The sequence below is a fragment of the Pholcus phalangioides genome, unplaced genomic scaffold (genome assembly GCF_987345545.1).
Source record: "Pholcus phalangioides strain wild (caught in Gottingen) unplaced genomic scaffold, Ppha-v1.0 ptg000020l_1, whole genome shotgun sequence".
NCBI lineage: Eukaryota > Metazoa > Arthropoda > Arachnida > Araneae > Pholcidae > Pholcus > Pholcus phalangioides.
The window spans coordinates 14,466,698-14,485,750 of NW_028301613.1; the positions used below are offsets into that span (position 1 = coordinate 14,466,698).

Consider the following 19,053-nt stretch of genomic DNA (forward strand, 5'->3'; position numbering starts at 1 on the left):
CCTCTCTTTATTCAAGAATCAAAACCCAAAAATATTTTTATCACGAAACCTGTTATACATTTCCCCCCACCCACCGAGCTGTGCTTGGGTAGGCCCATATGTCAAGACGGCACCGCTTCATTTCTTCTCTTCACTTTCAAGGTGCGGATCCAGAGGTAGGTGATCACAGGGCCGTCTTAAGAGCATCATAGACCTCCGGGCTGAGTGATTTTTCTGATGCCCTACCCGACAAATTTTCGACTTGTTATAATATCTCTGAGGCCCCTCTTCCCTTTAGGCCCCGGGCCCATGCGTTAAGACGGCACTAGGTGATCATCCTTCGCAACAGCTGGATAATATGGGAAAATTTTCCTATCCCGTAAAATACGGGATGGTCTGACAAGTTCGCACATTTTGTCACCGTTTGTGACATATCATCCTAGATCCTCACCTGCTTCTGTTCCATTTGCTGCTCGAAATGTCTGTCCCAGAATCTTTCATAGTGGAACATGTGAGCTTGGCTTCCTTCGCCGCTGAAGATTTCTGCCTTTGCTTCTTTCACAACTAATGATGACTGCCTCTACTTTATTCACATCTGAAGATGTCTGCATCTGCTGCAGATTCATTCGCAGCTGCTACTTTAGCGCACATCAACTCTTGTTATATATCGCTATACAGAAATTTCCAAAGTGGAGCTGGGTGGGGAATGAAGGTGCCATCTATCGGGGGTTGCCCCAGGATTGGTAAGTAAAGAACTTGTTTCTGATGTTCTTTCTCCACATTTGAATCCCTCGACCTTGACGGAAGGTGGAAGGCGAGCATATCTTATCACTGTGCCTCTCAGGCACTTCATTCGCAGCTGAAGATGTCTGCCTCTGCTCCATTAGTGGTTCTCAACTTCAACGCAAAAATGCGAGCCGATCTCCCCTTTAAAAACCCTCCACAAACTGCAATTCAATCATAACACATCACTCCCTTCACTTCTGAAGTATAGATGGCAGCACTGAAAAATCATGCACAACACTACAATCGTGCACTCAGACTGTTAGGTACACACACACACACACACAGTTACACTTCCGGCATGACTCACTAGGTAGTAAATCACCCATAGATGGTGATGGACCTGAGAGTTGTGTTCAGTTTGCAAAAAAGAACGGAAGTTTACCAAACTGTGTGTGTGTGTCGTTAATATTGTTTTTAAAATTTCATTATGATTATTTCGCCTTAACTTTGTCTGAACATGCTGATATTGTGAGTTGCGTGGCATGGTTGTCGCCCGAAGAGGTGATATCCTGCGGCGATGATCACGAAGTTCTTCTGTGGAATCTGCTGACCAATGATTCTACTAAACTCATGACTCTGCCGAACGACTTCTACCCGACAGATTTGGATGTTTTTCCTCGATCAGCGAATGTTGGGTCGGCCAAAAAGCATCTGAGTAGCGACATCTTTGCCATCACCACAACTGATGGTGAGTAAGCGTTTTGTTCTTTGATTTTTTCGATATTTACAGAATTACATGTATAAGCTTAGACTTGGGCTATTATACGGGAAAAGACCGGACACACCTCCTGCTTTGCATCAGGTGTGAGATACCTTAGAGCTCCAGAGAGATCGGATGAGTACGGAATTACGATTTATAAAAATAAAGTGGTTGTTTAATGCATTCCAATGGGCATCTAAATCGTAAAAAGTTTTTTGTGTCTAGGATCAAATACAGTCGAATCCCGTTATAACGAACTCCAAGAGACCGGCCAAATCACTTCGTTATAACAAAATTTTGTGATAAAGGAATGACAGGTTTTTTGCATTGTTCCTATGCAAACTTATCTGGGGGATTTCAAAAAGAATCATCTTTGCATGCTTTAGGTCTCACGAATGCTTAAATGCTCAAGGTCACTCTTTTCACCACTCATGCTTTACATGCTCTAGGTCACTCTTTTGGCCACTCACATGCTTTACATGCTCTAGGTCACTCACATGCTGTAGGTCACTCTTTGGGTCACTCACATACTGTAGGTCACTCACATGCTGTAGGTCACTCTTTTTGTCACTCACTGACCTGGTCCTTTGCTGTCTAGGTTACTCCTTTGGTCATTCACATGCTTACACACTATTCTGATTGTCTAATTGCTTGCTGAACTGGTTCCTCACTCTCTATAGGTCACTCTTATGGTTACTCACTGATTGGTTCTTTGCTCTCTTGGTGACTCTTTTAACCCCTCATGCACATCCTAGAGCAATGCTCCTAGGCTGGAATATTTTGTGGGCCCCCGTTAGACTTTTCATGAGTCCTTCTATGATTGATTTGTAGCGCGAAAAACAAAAAATGGTGAGAATTGACCTGGGGCTAGAGCCCTGCCAGCCCCACGCTTGTGAGGGCCATGCCCTTATGTGCTTGCATACTCTTTTGTTCACTCATATGCTTGCAAACTCTATAGGCAGGTTGCAAATAGGATGGGGGGGGGGGGAAGACGGGTCTGGTACCTTGGGCATAGTACCAGAAAGGGCATCAAGGTTCTACCTTGATTGAGCTTATTCCACTTGATGTTTGTACATTGTAATTTTATTTTCAGAGTAACTTATTCTTGGTACATTCCAGGAAAATTCCATTTCATCAGCCGGAGCGGAAGAATCGAGAAAAGCGTCGAAGCACATAGAGGAGCCATCTTGGTTGGGAAGTGGTGCCATGATGGCACTGGTTTCGTTACAGGTGCTGTTTAATTTTTTTCATCGCTAGAATGAATGCTGAGTCAATGTTTTGCATTTTCATCCCTAATCCTTTGTGAATAATTCAAATGTTCCTTTTAGCCGGAGAAGATGGCGTTATTAAAATTTGGTCTAGGAGTGGAATGTTGAGATCGACTCTGTCATCCAACAGTAAGCATCTTTGTGCTTGATTATGTCTTATGTTTCGAATTGCAGTATTGGTTGCGAAATCCTATATACATATAATCTTCATCACAATCGCAGAGATGCTCATTATAAATTGTTCTTTTTTTTTTTTAAAGGTTACCCAGTCTATTCGGTGGCATGGGGACCTAATTCGGATCAACTTTTATACACCTTATCTCGTCAACTTGTCATGAAACCATTGCATCCACATTCAAAACCCCTCCAAGTGAGTCAACAATCATTTTTCTTCCTCTTTTCTGTGCATCCAGGGTGTCTACCATCTTGGGGAAAGTCACGAAACAAGAAAAACAGTCACAGATTTTTTTTTTACGAATCAACTTTCAGATTTTTCTCTGCAAGTTTCTGTGCTGAATTTTATTCCCAAAAATCACGGTTCTTCCCTCATCGGATTTCCTATCAAGAAGGGTGGTACATTCCTGCAATTGTGCAGTGGTGGTTGGCCGAAGATGGGTTTTCTCTTATTTTTCTGACTTTAAAGTATGAATTCGAGTTGGTTCTTGTTTCAAAATCCAAGTGCCACACAGCGAGCAGTAGAAACGTCATAGATTTATATTTTTGATCACCATTGGAAATGTCGGTAACATGTTGAGCAAAACATTTGGTCAAGATCGGAACTAAAAGCAGTAGCGCGAAAGCTAAACCTAGTTTTAAGGGAAACATTTCATTTTCATTTCATTTCATTCCGTGCACCGCCCAGGCTCTATCGACCATTGTCAATTTTAGCCATTGCCCGGATGAGGGGCTGGGCGATGTCGGGTGCTTTATTATGCATATAAAATATAAAATACATGACATTGAATATAAAAACACATTATTAAAAAAAAAAAAAAAAAAAAGTATATACAGATTTAAATATTTCTATTATACAATTTATTCCGATGAGCTGTTCTGATGTCCCTTCCAGCTTTATTGAGCCCGAGCCCCCTGTTCCTCTCTGTGGCCAAGCGCCAGGTCCTGGACCCATGTCTTCCCTCGTTGGCTTGTTGGCTAGTGTGAGTCCTTCGTGTCACATTGGTCCAACCAGGTGCCAGGTCCTTCAGCATGAGGGGAGGGGGTTGTTCGATTATTCAAAAGCTCCTCAGCTTTTGGTTGGATGCTTCACAGTTTAAACACTGATCATTGGGACTTTGTTTCTTGATTACTCTTTCACTGGATCATCCTATTTGAAGTCAGAGTCTTCCCATATTTCGACCACTTCTCTCTCCGATTGCTCTCCCTCTGTGTCGTATTCTTCGTCTTCTAATTCTTCTATTTCCTGGGAGAGTACCCTATCGACGCTGTCTTCGGCTTCTGCCCTTGCTCTCAGTCTTTCGCTCCTCCTCAGTTGTTGCGTTTCATGTGGAGTCTGGATGGTCTCATCCCTCTTGGTGTGGAGATGTTCCTGGTTGGCCTCTAGGAATTTAACCAGGTCCTTGATGGTTTCCATTGCTTTTCCATCTCTCTCCATCCTTTTGAACCATTCATGCTCCAACTGAGGGAGCGGCTTAACCAGGTGGAAATCTGAGGTCTTTTCGCACCCTGTTGCGTAATGCAATGGGCTTCCGACTCCTCCACACAGGCACTTGTCATTGTTTGAGATCCCGAAGCGGAGAAAGTGGGTGGGGAACGGCCCGTGGCCCGAGAAGAATATCGTCTTCTCTCTGCTCCAAGATCTCTCTCTCCACTGTATTTTGGGCAGGACCCTATGGATTAACTTCCCATGTGTGGCGGGGTGGTCCCAGAATTTCTGCCACTCTCCAAGGATGTGAATCTTTTTTAAGGGAAACAAAAAATACTTATAAAATCATATAATTTTACAGCGAAGGGGTTGGCAAAATTTTGCCCCTCCCCTGAAAAGAGATCCTTGCTATGGCCCTGTGTTGGTTTTTTTTTTTTTCAGCCCATTATACATTAGGAAAAAGATTTTTCTGGTTGTTATGTCAATATAAAGTTTAGGAAGAAAAGTTAGCGGTCTCCTCTGCGAATCGGGAACCCTGATATTCTTGCATATCAGGTAAGTATATCCAAAAACCCAACCTCACTTTATTTATAACACACATTAATAGCGTACTGCTTGCTCTGAGTAGAGACATTGCAGCCTTCCCTTAACTATAGCAAAGAACGCCCCAGGTCACGACAGTATAGAGAGGGAGTGCCCGAGTGGCATGGTGGTAAGATGCTCGTCTTCCATCGTGAAGGTTGTTGTCAGGGTCCCGGGTTCGAACCCAAGGGAGGATATAGATAAGAATATTTTCCCAAACGAACTCGAGGCGACCACCGATAGACAGCACCTTCACTTCCAACCCATCCCACTAATTTCAGTAAATTGCAATATAGCGATATGGCCAGAGTTGGTGTTTGGTGAAGTAGTATAGAGAGGGATGCCCAATATGCAAGAGGATCTGGTTTCCATTAGCGGAAAAGACGCTAACTTTTTCCCTGAGGTTCCCAATTTTTATTTTTTAATTTTCGTAGCACACTGTTGATTATAAGGAACTAAGATAAGTTTACTCAGTCATAGAGGTTATGAATCGAGTCAAATTGTAAAAAGAGGCCAAAAGAACTTGAAACATAAATCACAAAATACAAAGTACTTTGATTTTCAAAAGTGCGAACTTGTTTTTTTGTATTTGTTTCAGTGGAGAGCTCACGATGGACTGATCCTGAAAGTGTCATGGAACCCGTGTAATAACCTCATTGTCTCTGGTGGTGAGGACTGCAGATATAAGGTTTGTGAAGAATATATACAGGGCGTTGGTAATCTGTTCAGAAAAAAAATTGAGGAGCGATAGTACCTGTCAAGACAAACAATATTTAGGATGAAACCTATGGTCGCAATTCACCCCGAGTGTCCAGAAAAGCAAAACTTAAAAACACGTTTAACAAGCACAGGGTCTCACTTCTGATGTCATTTCTGCTCTTCCGGCACTTCTCCACAACATAACCATCAATCAGTGGTTGTTGCACGAGGGAGCCCCTGCATAATTTAGCACTGTTGCAGAGATGGTGGATTGGATGTGGTAGACATGTGGCTTGGTCTTTACGCTCACCAAACCGAAATGCACTCAGATTCTTTCTATGAGGGCAGGCATGTGAAAGCATTGGCGTACGAGACTCCTATAGACTCTTCATACAGAGATCTCATCATTGCTACAATCCTTGTTGCAGAGGACAAGATCAATACAAAATCAGGAATCTACGAGAGGGTGCACCAGCCTTCCATTCACCAATTTGAACTATTCAATGACACCCTTGGACATCACTTTGAGTCTTTCACTAATCTGCATAGGATTGTGCAACTTATGGTTTCGTTCGTTCTTTTTTCACATTTGAGACGTCAACCGTGGGCTTCCATGGATTGCGACCATAGAGGCCATTGTAAATGTTGTTTGTCTTGATGGGTACTACCACCCTCCAATCTTTTTTAAACAGTTTACAAACACCCTGTGTATGAAAATGTATCAGTAGGGTCTTATATGATTTATTTGTTTTTACGTTTTTGTCTTGAATGAAGCGATGCAATCAATATAGCGCATCCCATGAAATCAGTTTATGATTCAGAAAGATGCCATTTTTGATCTCTAAGTAATGTGATGTAATTAAATTGATTTTATTTGTTTCTCTTGTGAGATGATAAAAGATACAGAAGACGACATAAGAGGAGGAGATAAATTTTTGAAAGAAAATTCACAGGCCTCCGCAGGGAACCGAACCACCATACCTTTGCATTATGGGAAATCATTAATTTTTTCCCAATATTAATCTCTGCATCGTATCGTCTTCTGCACTCTGTAGCACTAGCAGAGAGTGACACAGTTTCTCCTTCTACATTGCCACTTGGTGGTTATGAACATCATGAGCTATTCCTGAGAGAAACATCACTCTCCGCTGCACATTCAAAGTATGAAATACAACTACTATACCGCACATGCACCTCATCCATATTCCTCTGCGAAACTTCTAACGAATTGGTACATGTTGTAATGTGCGTGTACACATTGTGAACCTAGCATGACGTTTGTTTCTGTGTAATTCTCGTTACATGTAGTGCTGCTCTCTGCCATCAGTTTTTATAACTATGACCAAAATTTGATGATTGAATAATTGTATCGTTGTAGAGGCCTGTTGCTGTCTGTGGTGAGACTTTTTAACGGGAATATCAGCCCGCGAAGTACAAAAGACTGGATACCAAGCGGAGATGAAGTTCGGAAAAAAAATTCTCATGCCTGAAAATGTCAGTCGGCCCTCTTTAGCTTAATGGTAGAACACACACCCAGATTGGGGGGGGGGGGGACTGTGATTTGATTACCCGCAAAGGCATGTGAATTTTTTTCCGATTTTCATCTGCATCTCTGCTTGGTGTCCAGTCTCTCTTTTAACTTGTATGAGCTGTTAGCTGAGATAAGAGGCTGTAAATTATGCAGTCCCATTCAATGTACATTAGCTCTGAGGAAAGAAAGCGTATCAATTGGTGGTCCAGTGCACTTCCATAAAGAGCAAAGGGGATCGTGGTTTAATTATCTGCAGAGGAAATTTTTTTAAAAAGAATCCTCGTCTCTCTTTCAAATTTTTTAAATTTATTCCATTAGGTATGGGATTCTTACGGCAGAATTTTGTACACGAGCCATCTAAACGATTACCCGATAACATCTTTGTCATGGTCGCCAAATGGGGAAGTCTTCTCTGTGGGATCATTCAATACCCTTAGGTTATGCGATCAAGCAGGGGTAAGTAAATCTTGATCTCTATTTTAAAATTTATTTTGCAGAGTTTTGTTTTACATTTTATTTTAATGTGTAGTTTATTTAGTTTGATATCGATTTGGCTGCGATAACTTACTACAATCGTTTACATCTGCCATCTTCCGCAGTGGTCACACAGTTTAGATAAGCCGCAGACACAAAGCATCTTCAGTCTGTGCTGGTCGAGTGATGGAACCCAAATTGCTGGCGCATGTGGCAATGGACATGTTTTATTTGCTCATGTCATTGAAAGGTGAAAATAATTTAATATCTATATATACAGGGTGTTCCAGAACTCTATCATTGAAATCAGAAAGATGATATACTGGTGCATATATTATAGTACATGTCGAAACAAACAATTTTTGCTACCGAACCCAGAGTCGTAGACCACTTATTCAAGGAATGTGATCATTACCTCACTTCAGGAAGTTGCAAAAATATGGTAATCTTGCTCACCCATTGGCATATGGAGGTGGGGGGGCCCAGGCTGAGATTATAGTGTTATTTTACAGGAAAAAAACGTAAACCCCCTTGAGAGGGAAAAAAATTGAACCCCCCTCCTTGAGAAAATTTTGCTTATGCCTATGTGCTCACCTCATGCAGTACAACAGAGAAATTTCACACACAGTGCCAGAAGGAAAAAATGTTAAGTCACAGATGGTTACAGAGGAAACAATGATTCTAAGAATCAGGAAAATTTTGGACATGCATATGGTCGCAACTAGATCTTGGCTGGGATGAGCACACGTTTTGGGGCCCCATGTAATGGTAATGTAGAAGGAGCAGTGAAAGGGGGGGGGGGTAAATTTGGTGCCCCCCTCTGATCTAGCACCCAGGGCACTATACTCGTCTGCTTCCCTCTAGTTGTGACCCTTGACATGCATTTGATGTACAGTGCTGTACATCAAGGGAATAGATAGTCTAGAATGCCAAAGATTGTGTGGGGGTAGTGTTTCCTAACAAGACACGTGCTAGACCAAAAACTTCCAAGTGATTTCACTGGTGTTTGTGTGAAACAGGCTTCAGTGACATCCAGGATACAGGGTGTGAAGACACCACCAACAGCAGTTAGTTTTGCTCAGGCACCAGCAGGGCCGTCTTAAGGGCATCATGGTCCCCTGGGCCGAGTGATTTTCTTGAGGCCCTACCTGGAAAATTCTCAAAAAATTCAACTACCTCTCGTTTTTCTGAGGCCTCTCTTCTCTTGAGACCCCTGGGTGGGCCCCATGCGTTGATATGACACTGGGCACCAGTGCAATTGCTCGAAAGTTTTTTGATCTGGCGCATGTCTTGTCATAAAACAGCTTTAAGTTTTTGGGCTTTCAGAGCATTCCTGTCTACATCACCATACATGAAATGCATGCCAACCTTTTTATCCTTTCTGAGATCCACAATAGAGATGACAATGAGTGACAAAACCAGTGCTTTTTGTGCGTTCATTGTCAGCGATTCACCACTTGTATTATGACCATTCAAAAAAATTGCTTGTTAGTGTTCTATCACTGCTTAAAGTTTTCCTGTGAACCATTCTATACATACATATATACACATATATTATGTGCACACAAATGTCTCATTGCATATTTTCAGGCGTCTTGAATGGAAAAACTTTGAAGTGATGGTAAGGGGACGAAAAACTGTAGCCGTAAGAAACGTTACCAACGATACTGTGGAAAACTTGGATTTCCGTGACAGTATTATAAAGACTGCTTTTGACTTTGGTCATCTGGTGGTTGCGACTTCTAGCCAATGCTATATATACAGGTAAGGTAACAATTGCTACCCAATTGAATCACATTATGATCTTAGTATCAAGCACAGATTGTTCTGTGTTGAGCAGAAAACAAATTTCTACGATAATCGTTTGTTGTTATTTAGTTATACCATTTGTGTGAGAACAATAAAAAAACCAAGGTTCTCAGAGCTGAAGAGTCAAATTCAGGAAAGGACACTTATTCAGTTGACTCAACCTAACTAGCTGAACTGAAAAACGATATGGATTCGGTTGAAAAAGAGAGACATTCATGTCTAGTGGTGAAAAGGACGAGGAAAAATCAGATTTTGCTGATTAGAGCAGCGATTACCAAATAACTAAGATACTTAAGTAGTAAAATTATATTAAATGTAGAAGTAGGGCTGTTATTTCCTATTTGAAGAACATTGTGCTAGGAAGATCAGGGCAGCTATATTATAGTATATGGCCTTGGCATCAGCTGCTCTATCGTCTGCATGTTCCAGTTTGAAGGGAAGGGAAAGAAAGCCCACAAGAGAGAGAGTGAAGAGAACATTGACAAAATGTGTGGCACACAATGCATTTGACTCCTCGAGAAGCAGTCAGCCAATCATGTCCAACGTAAAGCGCTGTCGTGAGCCGTATTGGGCTCTGTAGGAGAACAGTCATGCTGCTTTTCTTATTGGTGAGTGGACTGCGTGTCGCACTGGGCGATTCACGTTGCACGCAGCACAGAAAACCTGCTTCTAGGAAAACCCAGCTTAAGTGTTTCAAGGTTACACAGGGGCGATGGAAGGTATTTAAAACTCTTTGCACTTTCCCAAGAGTGCCGCGGTAAGTGAAAAGTCTGGGAGAATCCCTGGATTAGGTACTACTGTATGTCATCTGAGATAAAATTTTCTTGCTGTTCATTTTTCTTTATAGGAAATTTTTTGTTATCAACGCTATTGAACTTTGTCAAAAGTTTTTTCTTCTCATTATTTTCAGTGTCAAAAACTGGAATACACCTCATATCTTTGAACTGAAAGAAGGAAATATTTCTCTAGTTCTGCTTGCTGAAAGGTAAATCCATATTATGCCAAAAATTGATATAGATTTCTTTTGTTTTTAAATTATTTTTTGATATCTCTCTCGTTTTCTTTTCAATTATAACCATTGTTTTTGAATTGGGAATTATAATTTTTCGAACAGGCACTTCCTTGTTGCCAGTAACAGTGGTCTTCACGTGTATTCATATGAGGGTCGCCCAGTCAGCTCCCCAAAGTGGCCTGGCATGCAAATCAGTTTTCTGAATCAAAAGATGGTGACGCTCAGCAATGACACGCTCGCTGTTAGAAACAAAGGAGATGAAAAGAGTAAATTTATCAATCGTCTCTTTTGATTGTGGTTAAATCCATATGGTAGAATGTGCTCAGATGATTGATTGTGTAATGATTCCTCTAGCACTGTCTGTGCTGAAATATCTATATTCGGCCATTTAAAATCAACACTGAAGGATAATCATTTAAGAACTGCAACTCAATGCAATACATATTTATTTTTCTGTTTTCTTTGCAGTTATTCACATATTTGAAGTAACAAACGGAAAATATGTTGGAGACGGAAAGCCATATTCTCATAAGGTATTTTCACTGACTTGGATTTTACTGATACAGTGACACCTGTACGAAACAGAACGTCAAGAGATTGAAATAATATTCTGTTTAAGACAGGTTTCCATTTTATGAAGCTGCACATCAAAGCACTAATCCAATCCATTGGAGTATCCTTTCATCATATTCAAGACAGATTTTTGTCTTGTGCGAGGGTGCGAACATAGTGCACGCTGTTTTCTGCTTCTGCAAATCTGCACCGTTACAGATTGGTTTAAAACTTGGATTTCAGTTTTTTAACCAATTCCGTAACAGCACAGACTTACAGAATAGGAAACAAGTGTGCACTATATTCACACCCTTAAAGAATGTCTGTATTAGACAGGTTTCACTGTGTTTGATTATTGATCTCATGTTTTGAGCTGAAAAAATTTTGCATAATGCAGTTTATATATCATTGGCTTGCAAGCCAAAGTCCGGTTTTGAGATTTTGTCAATTTAAACTTTTGAGCCGTTATGAAAAATAGTAAAAGTTAGTTTAAAGATTTCCAATTCCTACAGTAGGTTTACTGACGTTTAGATAACTGGTTCGTGGTTCATAACTATTCACATCATGAAAAATAATTAATTGGAAGTGCTAATTAACTGCATTAGTCAGTCAAAGTGTTTTTTTGTGGACTTTTACTTGAATGCTGATAATATATATACAGTCACCTCAGTATAATGTGACCCCTTGATGATGAATAAAAGTGACTTCTATGAACGGGGGTGATTTGATAATGAGTAAGTCCAAATTGAAATAGTTGTGCCTGTAGAGACCTTCAGTTAATTATATTTCGACGTTTTCCCACTGTTTTATTTCATTGGCATTCTTTTGTTATTTCCAATCAGTACTAGAGCCAAACCGTCTTGAAAGTAGCTTCAATGTAGAAAAATGTTGTGTTTCAATTACATTTACTCGAGGCAGCTTTTTTTTACGTGCATATTTTTATTCATTGTTTTGTTGGAACTGAATCTAGTCTGTTTACTATGTCTATAGATGGAGATCGTAGAAGTTGCCCTGGACCAGTGCGGTGCATCAAATGATAGGAAACTTGCTCTCGTTGACAAGAATAGGGATCTTTATCTCTTGCAGGTTAGAGCTCTGTCATCAAATACGAGACGTGTGCAGAAACTCGGTAAGTTATTTGATACGTTTTATTTGAAGCTAAATGATAAAAAACAAAGAATAAATGGTAGATGGTGTTTGTCGTATGCTCTCAAAAAAAAAAAAAATCGTTTGTTTTCTATTGGCTGTTCTTTGATGTTTCATTGCATCACATTGATTTTCTATTCTATTTATGTGCTAACAAGAAAGCTTTTTTATGTTTGCTCAGGTGCGATGATGCATTCTCTGCATTGGAACGACAGCTCGAATATGTTGACTGCTCTGCAAGACGACAAGCTTGTCATCTTCTACTATCCCGCTGTGGTTTTCGTTGATAAGAATCTTCTACCCATGACCATCGTGACAAGAGAAAACAGGTGATTTCTTTTTGTTTTGTACATTGCGAATGGCCATTTAACAGCTCACTTTCTTCCAATTTAGAATTATTTACATTTGATACTTTATCTGAGTGATATAATTTTCAGTGTATGAGTAGTAAATGCAAAATTTTGCTTCTTCGAAAAAAAAAAAAGACAGTCAACACATAGTACAGCGGCATATATACATACAAGCGGCATTCATAAATGATGAAATAGAGTAAAACCCCTCTTAACTGACACCCCTCGGTAGAGGCTGACTTGAAGAAAACATTGGGGTTTCTGAAAGTTGCTGGTCATCCTGTATATACGGGACTCAAGCACATGCACAGGAGAGGGAAGTTGCATTTCATTGTTTTTTCAGAAATTGGTGAGGGGGCTCAAATGGCCTCAAATCCTCGACCTCAAATGTTTGTCCCATTTTTGCTGAACAAATATAAAGTTCTGCGCTTCATCTGTGTGCCATTTAATCTTTAAATTATTATGTTTTACAAATTAATTTCCAAAATATTTATTTCTATTTCGAATTCTAAGAGAAAGAAGTACTGCAGATAACATATTGGTACATAATCTCTGCACTGAGAGAAAAATCAAGATTTTTATAAATGTTTAATACACAGATTATCAACAGGAAAATATGGTAATGCATTTTTTTTTTCTTCCCTATTCATAGTGATTTTGGAAAAAATCCAGAGATAGTGAGTTTCCTAGGAAATCAGGTCTGCGTCCGGAGAGTGGATGGATCTGTGATTTCTGTTGCTATTTCTCCGTATCCTTCCGTGCTTCATGGCTATGCTTCGTCTTTTCGTTGGGATGACGCCAAGAGATTGTGTAGATTCATGAGGGTCAGTGATACTCGCATACTATTGATATTTGAGTAAATGAAATTATTCGTACTTATTCTTAAATCCTAAGCTTAGGATTGAGCAAGAATTAAAGAGACATTTTAAGTGTCTCAATGCATTATATAGAAAGGAAAAACATTCTATCATTACACTAAAATTTTGACAGATATTTGCATGCTATCTTCCGTTTTGTACCATAAGCTTTGCTACATTGCTCTTTCGGCTGCTAATATATGGTGCACATAATTTTTTTTTATGCTTATGTTTCTTGGGATGATTCTTTTTGAATTTACTGCATCTAGTCCCCCACTGACGGGGTTAGCGCATCAACCTCTCAGCGAACAAATACGGTGAACACTGCTGTTTAGAATCTGCAATAATGGGTTCCAGTCTAATTAGCCATTGTGTGCGGAAAATGACAGTAGTGCGAAAAAAAAGTTGAATAAATATGTGAACACTTCCATTCACAGAATTGGCAATAAACCGTAGGCCAACCCTCGCTTGTGTAGAAAATGACTGTTGGTGCGACAAAAATTATTAATTGATTCTACTTGAATTTCCAAATGTGAATGAACTAAGAATACCATATGGCCAACCTTCCAGAACTACTTCACCAAACACCACCTCTGGCTATATCGCTATACTGTAATTTACTGATATCAATGAGGTGGGTTGGATAAATTAATAGTATGAAGGTGTCATTTATCAGTGGTCGCCTCAAACTCGTTAGGGAAAAATATCTTATCTATATTCTTCCCCAAGTTTAAACCTGGGACAGTGACAGCATCCTTTACAGTGGTAGACAAGCATCTTACCACCATGCCACTCTGGGGCTAACCTTTCATAACTACTTTACCGCACAGCAACTCCAGACATATATCGTCATACAATAATTTCCAAATAGTGAAGCTGGGTGGGAAATGAAAACCTTTCAAAACTGGTTTCATCTGGAGCGATCAAGTATATGCATAGCTCATCAATTCCTTTTCAAGGCATGGAAGCTTTTCATTGTGATTAAAATGCCCCATTTCAAGCAGAATACTGGTGTCAAATTTTGTGTCCACCTCAGACACTTCTTCGTTGCAACTTTTCAGATGATCAATGCAGCAAACCATGAGAGAGTGACAAATGAAACTAGATTGAATGAGTAGCAGCGATGATTTAAAAACTGTTAACAGATTATCAAGGATGGTGGGAGGTCTAGATATGCATGGGGAAAAAGGCACCCATAGATACTGATGCTGCAATCTATTCTATGTTTTATAAATGTGTTCTATCTGTCAAATCAGGATATAAACAAATATAAAAATATAATATGTATTTATATATTGCATTATATATCTTTAAAAATTATATAGAATATAGTACACACACTTCTAAATTAGATGTCAGCGTTGAAATGCCTCTAAATGATGCGTGAATGTTCTTGTGCATCGTCTATAATTAAGCATAAATATGTAAATAGATATTACATTTTATAGCCGTAATTGATGTACATTTATGTTCGTATTTAGGAGGAATCGCTATGGTCTTGTCTTGCTGGTATGGCCATCGCAGCCAAGGAGTTGAACACGGCAGAAATCGCTTATGCAGCTATTGATGAGGTAAATTTCTTTTTCCACTACCCGTGTTGTATGAGTAAGATACTGTGCTATCGATCTAGAAAGTGCATCCAGGTGACCTCCAAAAGACAGGCGAAGATGATTAAATGACTATATATATATGTATGTATGTATAATCGATATAATCATTTAATTAAAACAAGCAAGTAGTGGTGCAACATAGAAACAAACAAGGTGTCATTTGGATCCGGCAAAAGAACATCAGAATCTAATTCTTTACCTACCGATCCTGAGGTGACCAACGATATATATATAGATGGCACCTTTTCATTTCCCACTCAACCGCATTGGTTGGAAATTGCCATATGGTGATATATGACTGGAGTCGGTTGTTGTTGCGAATCAGTGTATGAGTGTATGTGCATGGGAGAGAGAAGATGTTTTTCTCATATATTTTGTGGTGTCAGATTTGACCCAGACGATTGTGACGTCATTAACGAAACCCCTCTCCCTCTGTGTTTTGTTTTTGCTTTTTTCTCTCTCTCTGTCTGTAGTGTACAAGATATAGTTGAAACGATGCTTTTGGCTCGAATGGAAGCAGTCTTTGTTTGAATGTGCTAGAGAATTTGTACAGTATGTATCATGTGTATTAAATAATATTTTAATCCAGTTCATCCTTCGTGTCAAAAGACAACTGCGTTTGTTTCTCGGGTAGAGATGCACAGTTGAAAGAAATTTCGAATGAACCCTTCATAACAGTTGTAGTAAAGTAGATGTTGGACATGACCTTTGTGTAATTAATAAAAACAAAAGAACAATTTTCATCAGTTGCCGTTTTAGGGTAGCCTTATGAGAGAAAAGTTGCCTGGGTCTTCACAATTTCTAGGGCCATTAAGAAGCAGGCTACATTCTATCTGCACTAAGGTAGTGTTTCTTAACTGCTGGGGCATCATTCATACTGGGCCACGAGTGATTTGCCACTTCCTTCCCCACCCTATTCATTTTGCGGTAATCATGTGTTTTGCCATTGTTTCACTCATAAAAGTTAATGAAATTGGGCTGCAGGCTTCCAAAGGTTGAGTACTACCACTAGTCCACTACTCTAAACGATAAAATTGAATCTGACTTGTTCTGCCAAACGAAAGAGGGTGATAGACAAGCCCAAGTGGAACATGAAACACCTGTCCTATCTCGAACCATTTTTGGGTTATGGTGGATAACTGATCATGGAAGAAAAATGTGTCAAGTCAGAAAAAAAACTGAATTTATGAAGTTCTGAAAAACCTACACGCAAACTAGGCACATACTTGAAGAGAGCAGAAAAATCCTATAAGGTGACATCAATTTCATCGAAGCATTTGGATTTAATGGCGAGCTACAAGCACTGAGATATTGGTGAAGTGAAAAATCAGATTTTCCGCAAAACCTGCTGAAATTACTTCAAACACAGATTTCAGTGATGTATGGCAAACAATAGGCTGAATTTCTACTGGACTAGATCACCGATATGGTTTATCGTTGACTGTTTTGAAAGCTGGCACAATGGACAAGTTTTTGGTAAATTTGACGGAATGTAGCTAGAAATGGTGTTTGCGGAATCAGAGATTAAAAATTTTGCCGATAATTCGATTTTGAACTTTGCCAATCTTTCATGACTGGTTCCGATATGTTTTGGACTGGCAACCCTGATGATTCTGTGGAGACGATTCCAGTGACTGTGCTCATTGAAGATAGCATTTCTCACGCAAATAAAATGTCAAATTCCTGATATCCTTTCGTTTCATGTGTTGCAGGCCGACAAGATAGAGTACATAAGATACATCAAGAGCTTGCCAGTCAAAGAACTCCAGAGTTCAGAGATGGCTCTGTTGTGTGGAAGCTTACGAGAAGCTGAATCAATACTTTTGTCATCAGGTCTTATGTTTCGAGCAATCATGTTGAACCTGCGTCTCTACAAATGGGAAAGGTGAGTTGGAAAGTATACTTGGTAAAGGTTTTTTTCCTGGATATCGTTTAGATAACACTAACTATCAAAACTAATTATTTACGTTATTCATAAATTTCATTGTGGACCTACAGGGCACTTGAATTGGCGAGAAAACTAGGATCTCATGTCGACACTGTGCTAGCCTTTAGGCAGAAGTACCTGGAGCTTCTCGATAGGGAAGAAGATAATGCACAGTTCAAGCAACTGGCAAAAGACGTGAGTAATTTTAGGAAAATGGTTATCGTTATCATTACATGGTATAAAAGTTTTTTGAATTGTGCTGTTGTATAAGCTCTAAAATAATATATTTGAAAGAATGGTATGAACACATTGTCAATCTTCGGATTAGAATCCTTCCCTTATTTTCTGGAACTCTGTATTAGAGTACTGTCGCTCTGTTTTGTGGTCCTCTATTTATAATTTCTTATAATTTTTACCGTTATGTATACATTTGATTATATTACTTCCATTGTTATAGATTACTGTGGATTGGAACAGCGTGAACGCAAAGATTGAAGAAGAGCACAAGAAAGAGCACGCTCTTGCATCATCGACTTCATCCAGTTCCTTCTCGAAATGGAGGTGAAGCAAAAACAAGACTGTTCAATTAGGATTTTGATGAAATATATGCCATTTCGACACATATTTAGTTATGAAAGTACCAACCATGATCATAAGCTATTATTTTATACATTATCATGATCCTCTAGTCATAGAAGTGAATTTGTTTTTGTGTAGTGGCGCTACAAACAATTTTTCAGAGCGCATGTAGATTTGATAACTACTTCGAGCAGTTAGTCCAAAGTAACTATCGGTGACGTAAGACAGGAAGAACATTATAGTTTTGCTTTAGTTCAAGCATTTGCCTGCTTTCTTTTCAAAGTATGGAGGACAGATAGCAGAACATGAAACAAGTTCAACTGCGACGGCATAATTACACTAGAGGAGGGGGGGGCCCTCTTACATACACTCGGAACTTACATTCTGGCATGTACCAATGTCCAGAAGTCCTGGGCCACTCATCAATGAGATTTCCCTAATTAATGAACCTAATCCCAACCAAAAAAGTCATTAAAATTCTGCATATGTGTGAGTGGTGATCAAACTCTGGCCTTACTCATTGCTGGCAAGTTAAACTAGGTAGTTTTGCAGGGGGGAGGGGGGGGTGCTATATCTCCCCCTTAAAATAACAAGGGTTGGGCATAAACTCTTTTGACTGAAGGTGGAGTATTGCTATTGCATGTGCATTATCAATGACACGTTCTTAGAGGAGGATGTTATGTGCCACAATGAAATTTCATAAAATGAGTGGGCAGAGCTGAGTTCGGATGTTATGATTTTCAGGTCATTATATTGGATTTGAAATAACATGACATGGATAGTAGAAAATTTGAAACTTATCATAGTTATTATAATGAAACGGTCATTATAATGCACAGTCATTATAACAAGTGTCTACTGAATTACCATTTTTCATCGATAGTTACTTTGAACCAACTATACTTATCGGTTCCCATTTGTTAAAGTAGTCTTTGTCAGCCTCTTTTCCAAGCAGCGTGAGCTGGTCCCCTTTTCAAAATCATTTTACTGTTTCTTTGACTGAATGTAATTAATATGCATACTACGAGTGTGAACATTTTATGCCTTATAATTGTGCAATAGTAATGTCTAGTCACATCACCATGTGTTTGAAACTGTTGATCTGCACATTGCATTCAATCAAACTGCTGTGATTTGTATTCCGTCCATCCACAAAGAAATAAATTATTTGATTCCATGTTTCTAAGTGAGGATTGCGTTTGGGTCTCTTTTATCATTTTTTTCTCTGTTAGTTCTTCAGATTTTTCCATTGTTTCCACGATAATCATGTTACATGCTCTTTGTTGGTAAACGATCCATTGGAAACGACTCACCGCAGCAAAAGAAAGGCCCATTGGCGTAGTACCAAAAATGCATTCATTAAAGCACTACCAATTTACCTGTGTAAATTGCAAAAGTAGATGGCAGCACCTATACACACCAACATCTCTTTCCTAACTACCCCCAACACTGGTTTGTCGCTATTGAAGGTAATTTAATATTGTTTCGTTCTCTAAGGTGTACCATACCTTGAGTGACCACAGATGTCACGTCTAATTGTACGAGTGTTGGGTGTTGATCAAGTAACCATCTATCTTCCGTATTGGAAA

At 39.4% G+C, this 19,053-nt stretch overlaps 1 protein-coding gene across 1 annotated transcript; it reads left to right on the plus strand.

Moving 5' to 3' along the window:
• Nucleotides 1-1,222: 1,222 nt before the first annotated feature.
• On the plus strand, nucleotides 1,223-18,653 carry Oseg5 (intraflagellar transport protein Oseg5). Its single transcript, XM_089248429.1, has 18 exons — nucleotides 1,223-1,453; nucleotides 2,585-2,695; nucleotides 2,794-2,862; nucleotides 2,994-3,103; nucleotides 5,517-5,606; nucleotides 7,467-7,604; nucleotides 7,748-7,872; nucleotides 9,213-9,386; nucleotides 10,342-10,416; nucleotides 10,546-10,709; nucleotides 10,912-10,976; nucleotides 11,986-12,124; nucleotides 12,323-12,470; nucleotides 13,144-13,315; nucleotides 14,830-14,919; nucleotides 16,671-16,843; nucleotides 16,957-17,080; nucleotides 17,343-18,653. Exons 1-18 carry the CDS (start codon nucleotides 1,336-1,338, stop codon nucleotides 17,448-17,450), a joined length of 2,193 nt encoding a protein of 730 aa, XP_089104555.1. The 5' UTR covers nucleotides 1,223-1,335; the 3' UTR covers nucleotides 17,451-18,653.
• Nucleotides 18,654-19,053: the final 400 nt, after the last annotated feature.

What these genes read in the sequence shown, in the direction of transcription:
- Oseg5 (XM_089248429.1), top strand. Translation starts at nt 1,336, where the DNA reads ATGACTCTGCCGAACGACTTCTACCCGACAGATTTGGATGTTTTTCCT. An exon ending in GAAAGCCATATTCTCATAAG is followed by an intron (nt 10,977 to 11,985) that starts GTATTTTCACTG and finishes CTATGTCTATAG; the next exon opens with ATGGAGATCGTAGAAGTTGC. An exon ending in CTTATGCAGCTATTGATGAG is followed by an intron (nt 14,920 to 16,670) that starts GTAAATTTCTTT and finishes CATGTGTTGCAG; the next exon opens with GCCGACAAGATAGAGTACAT.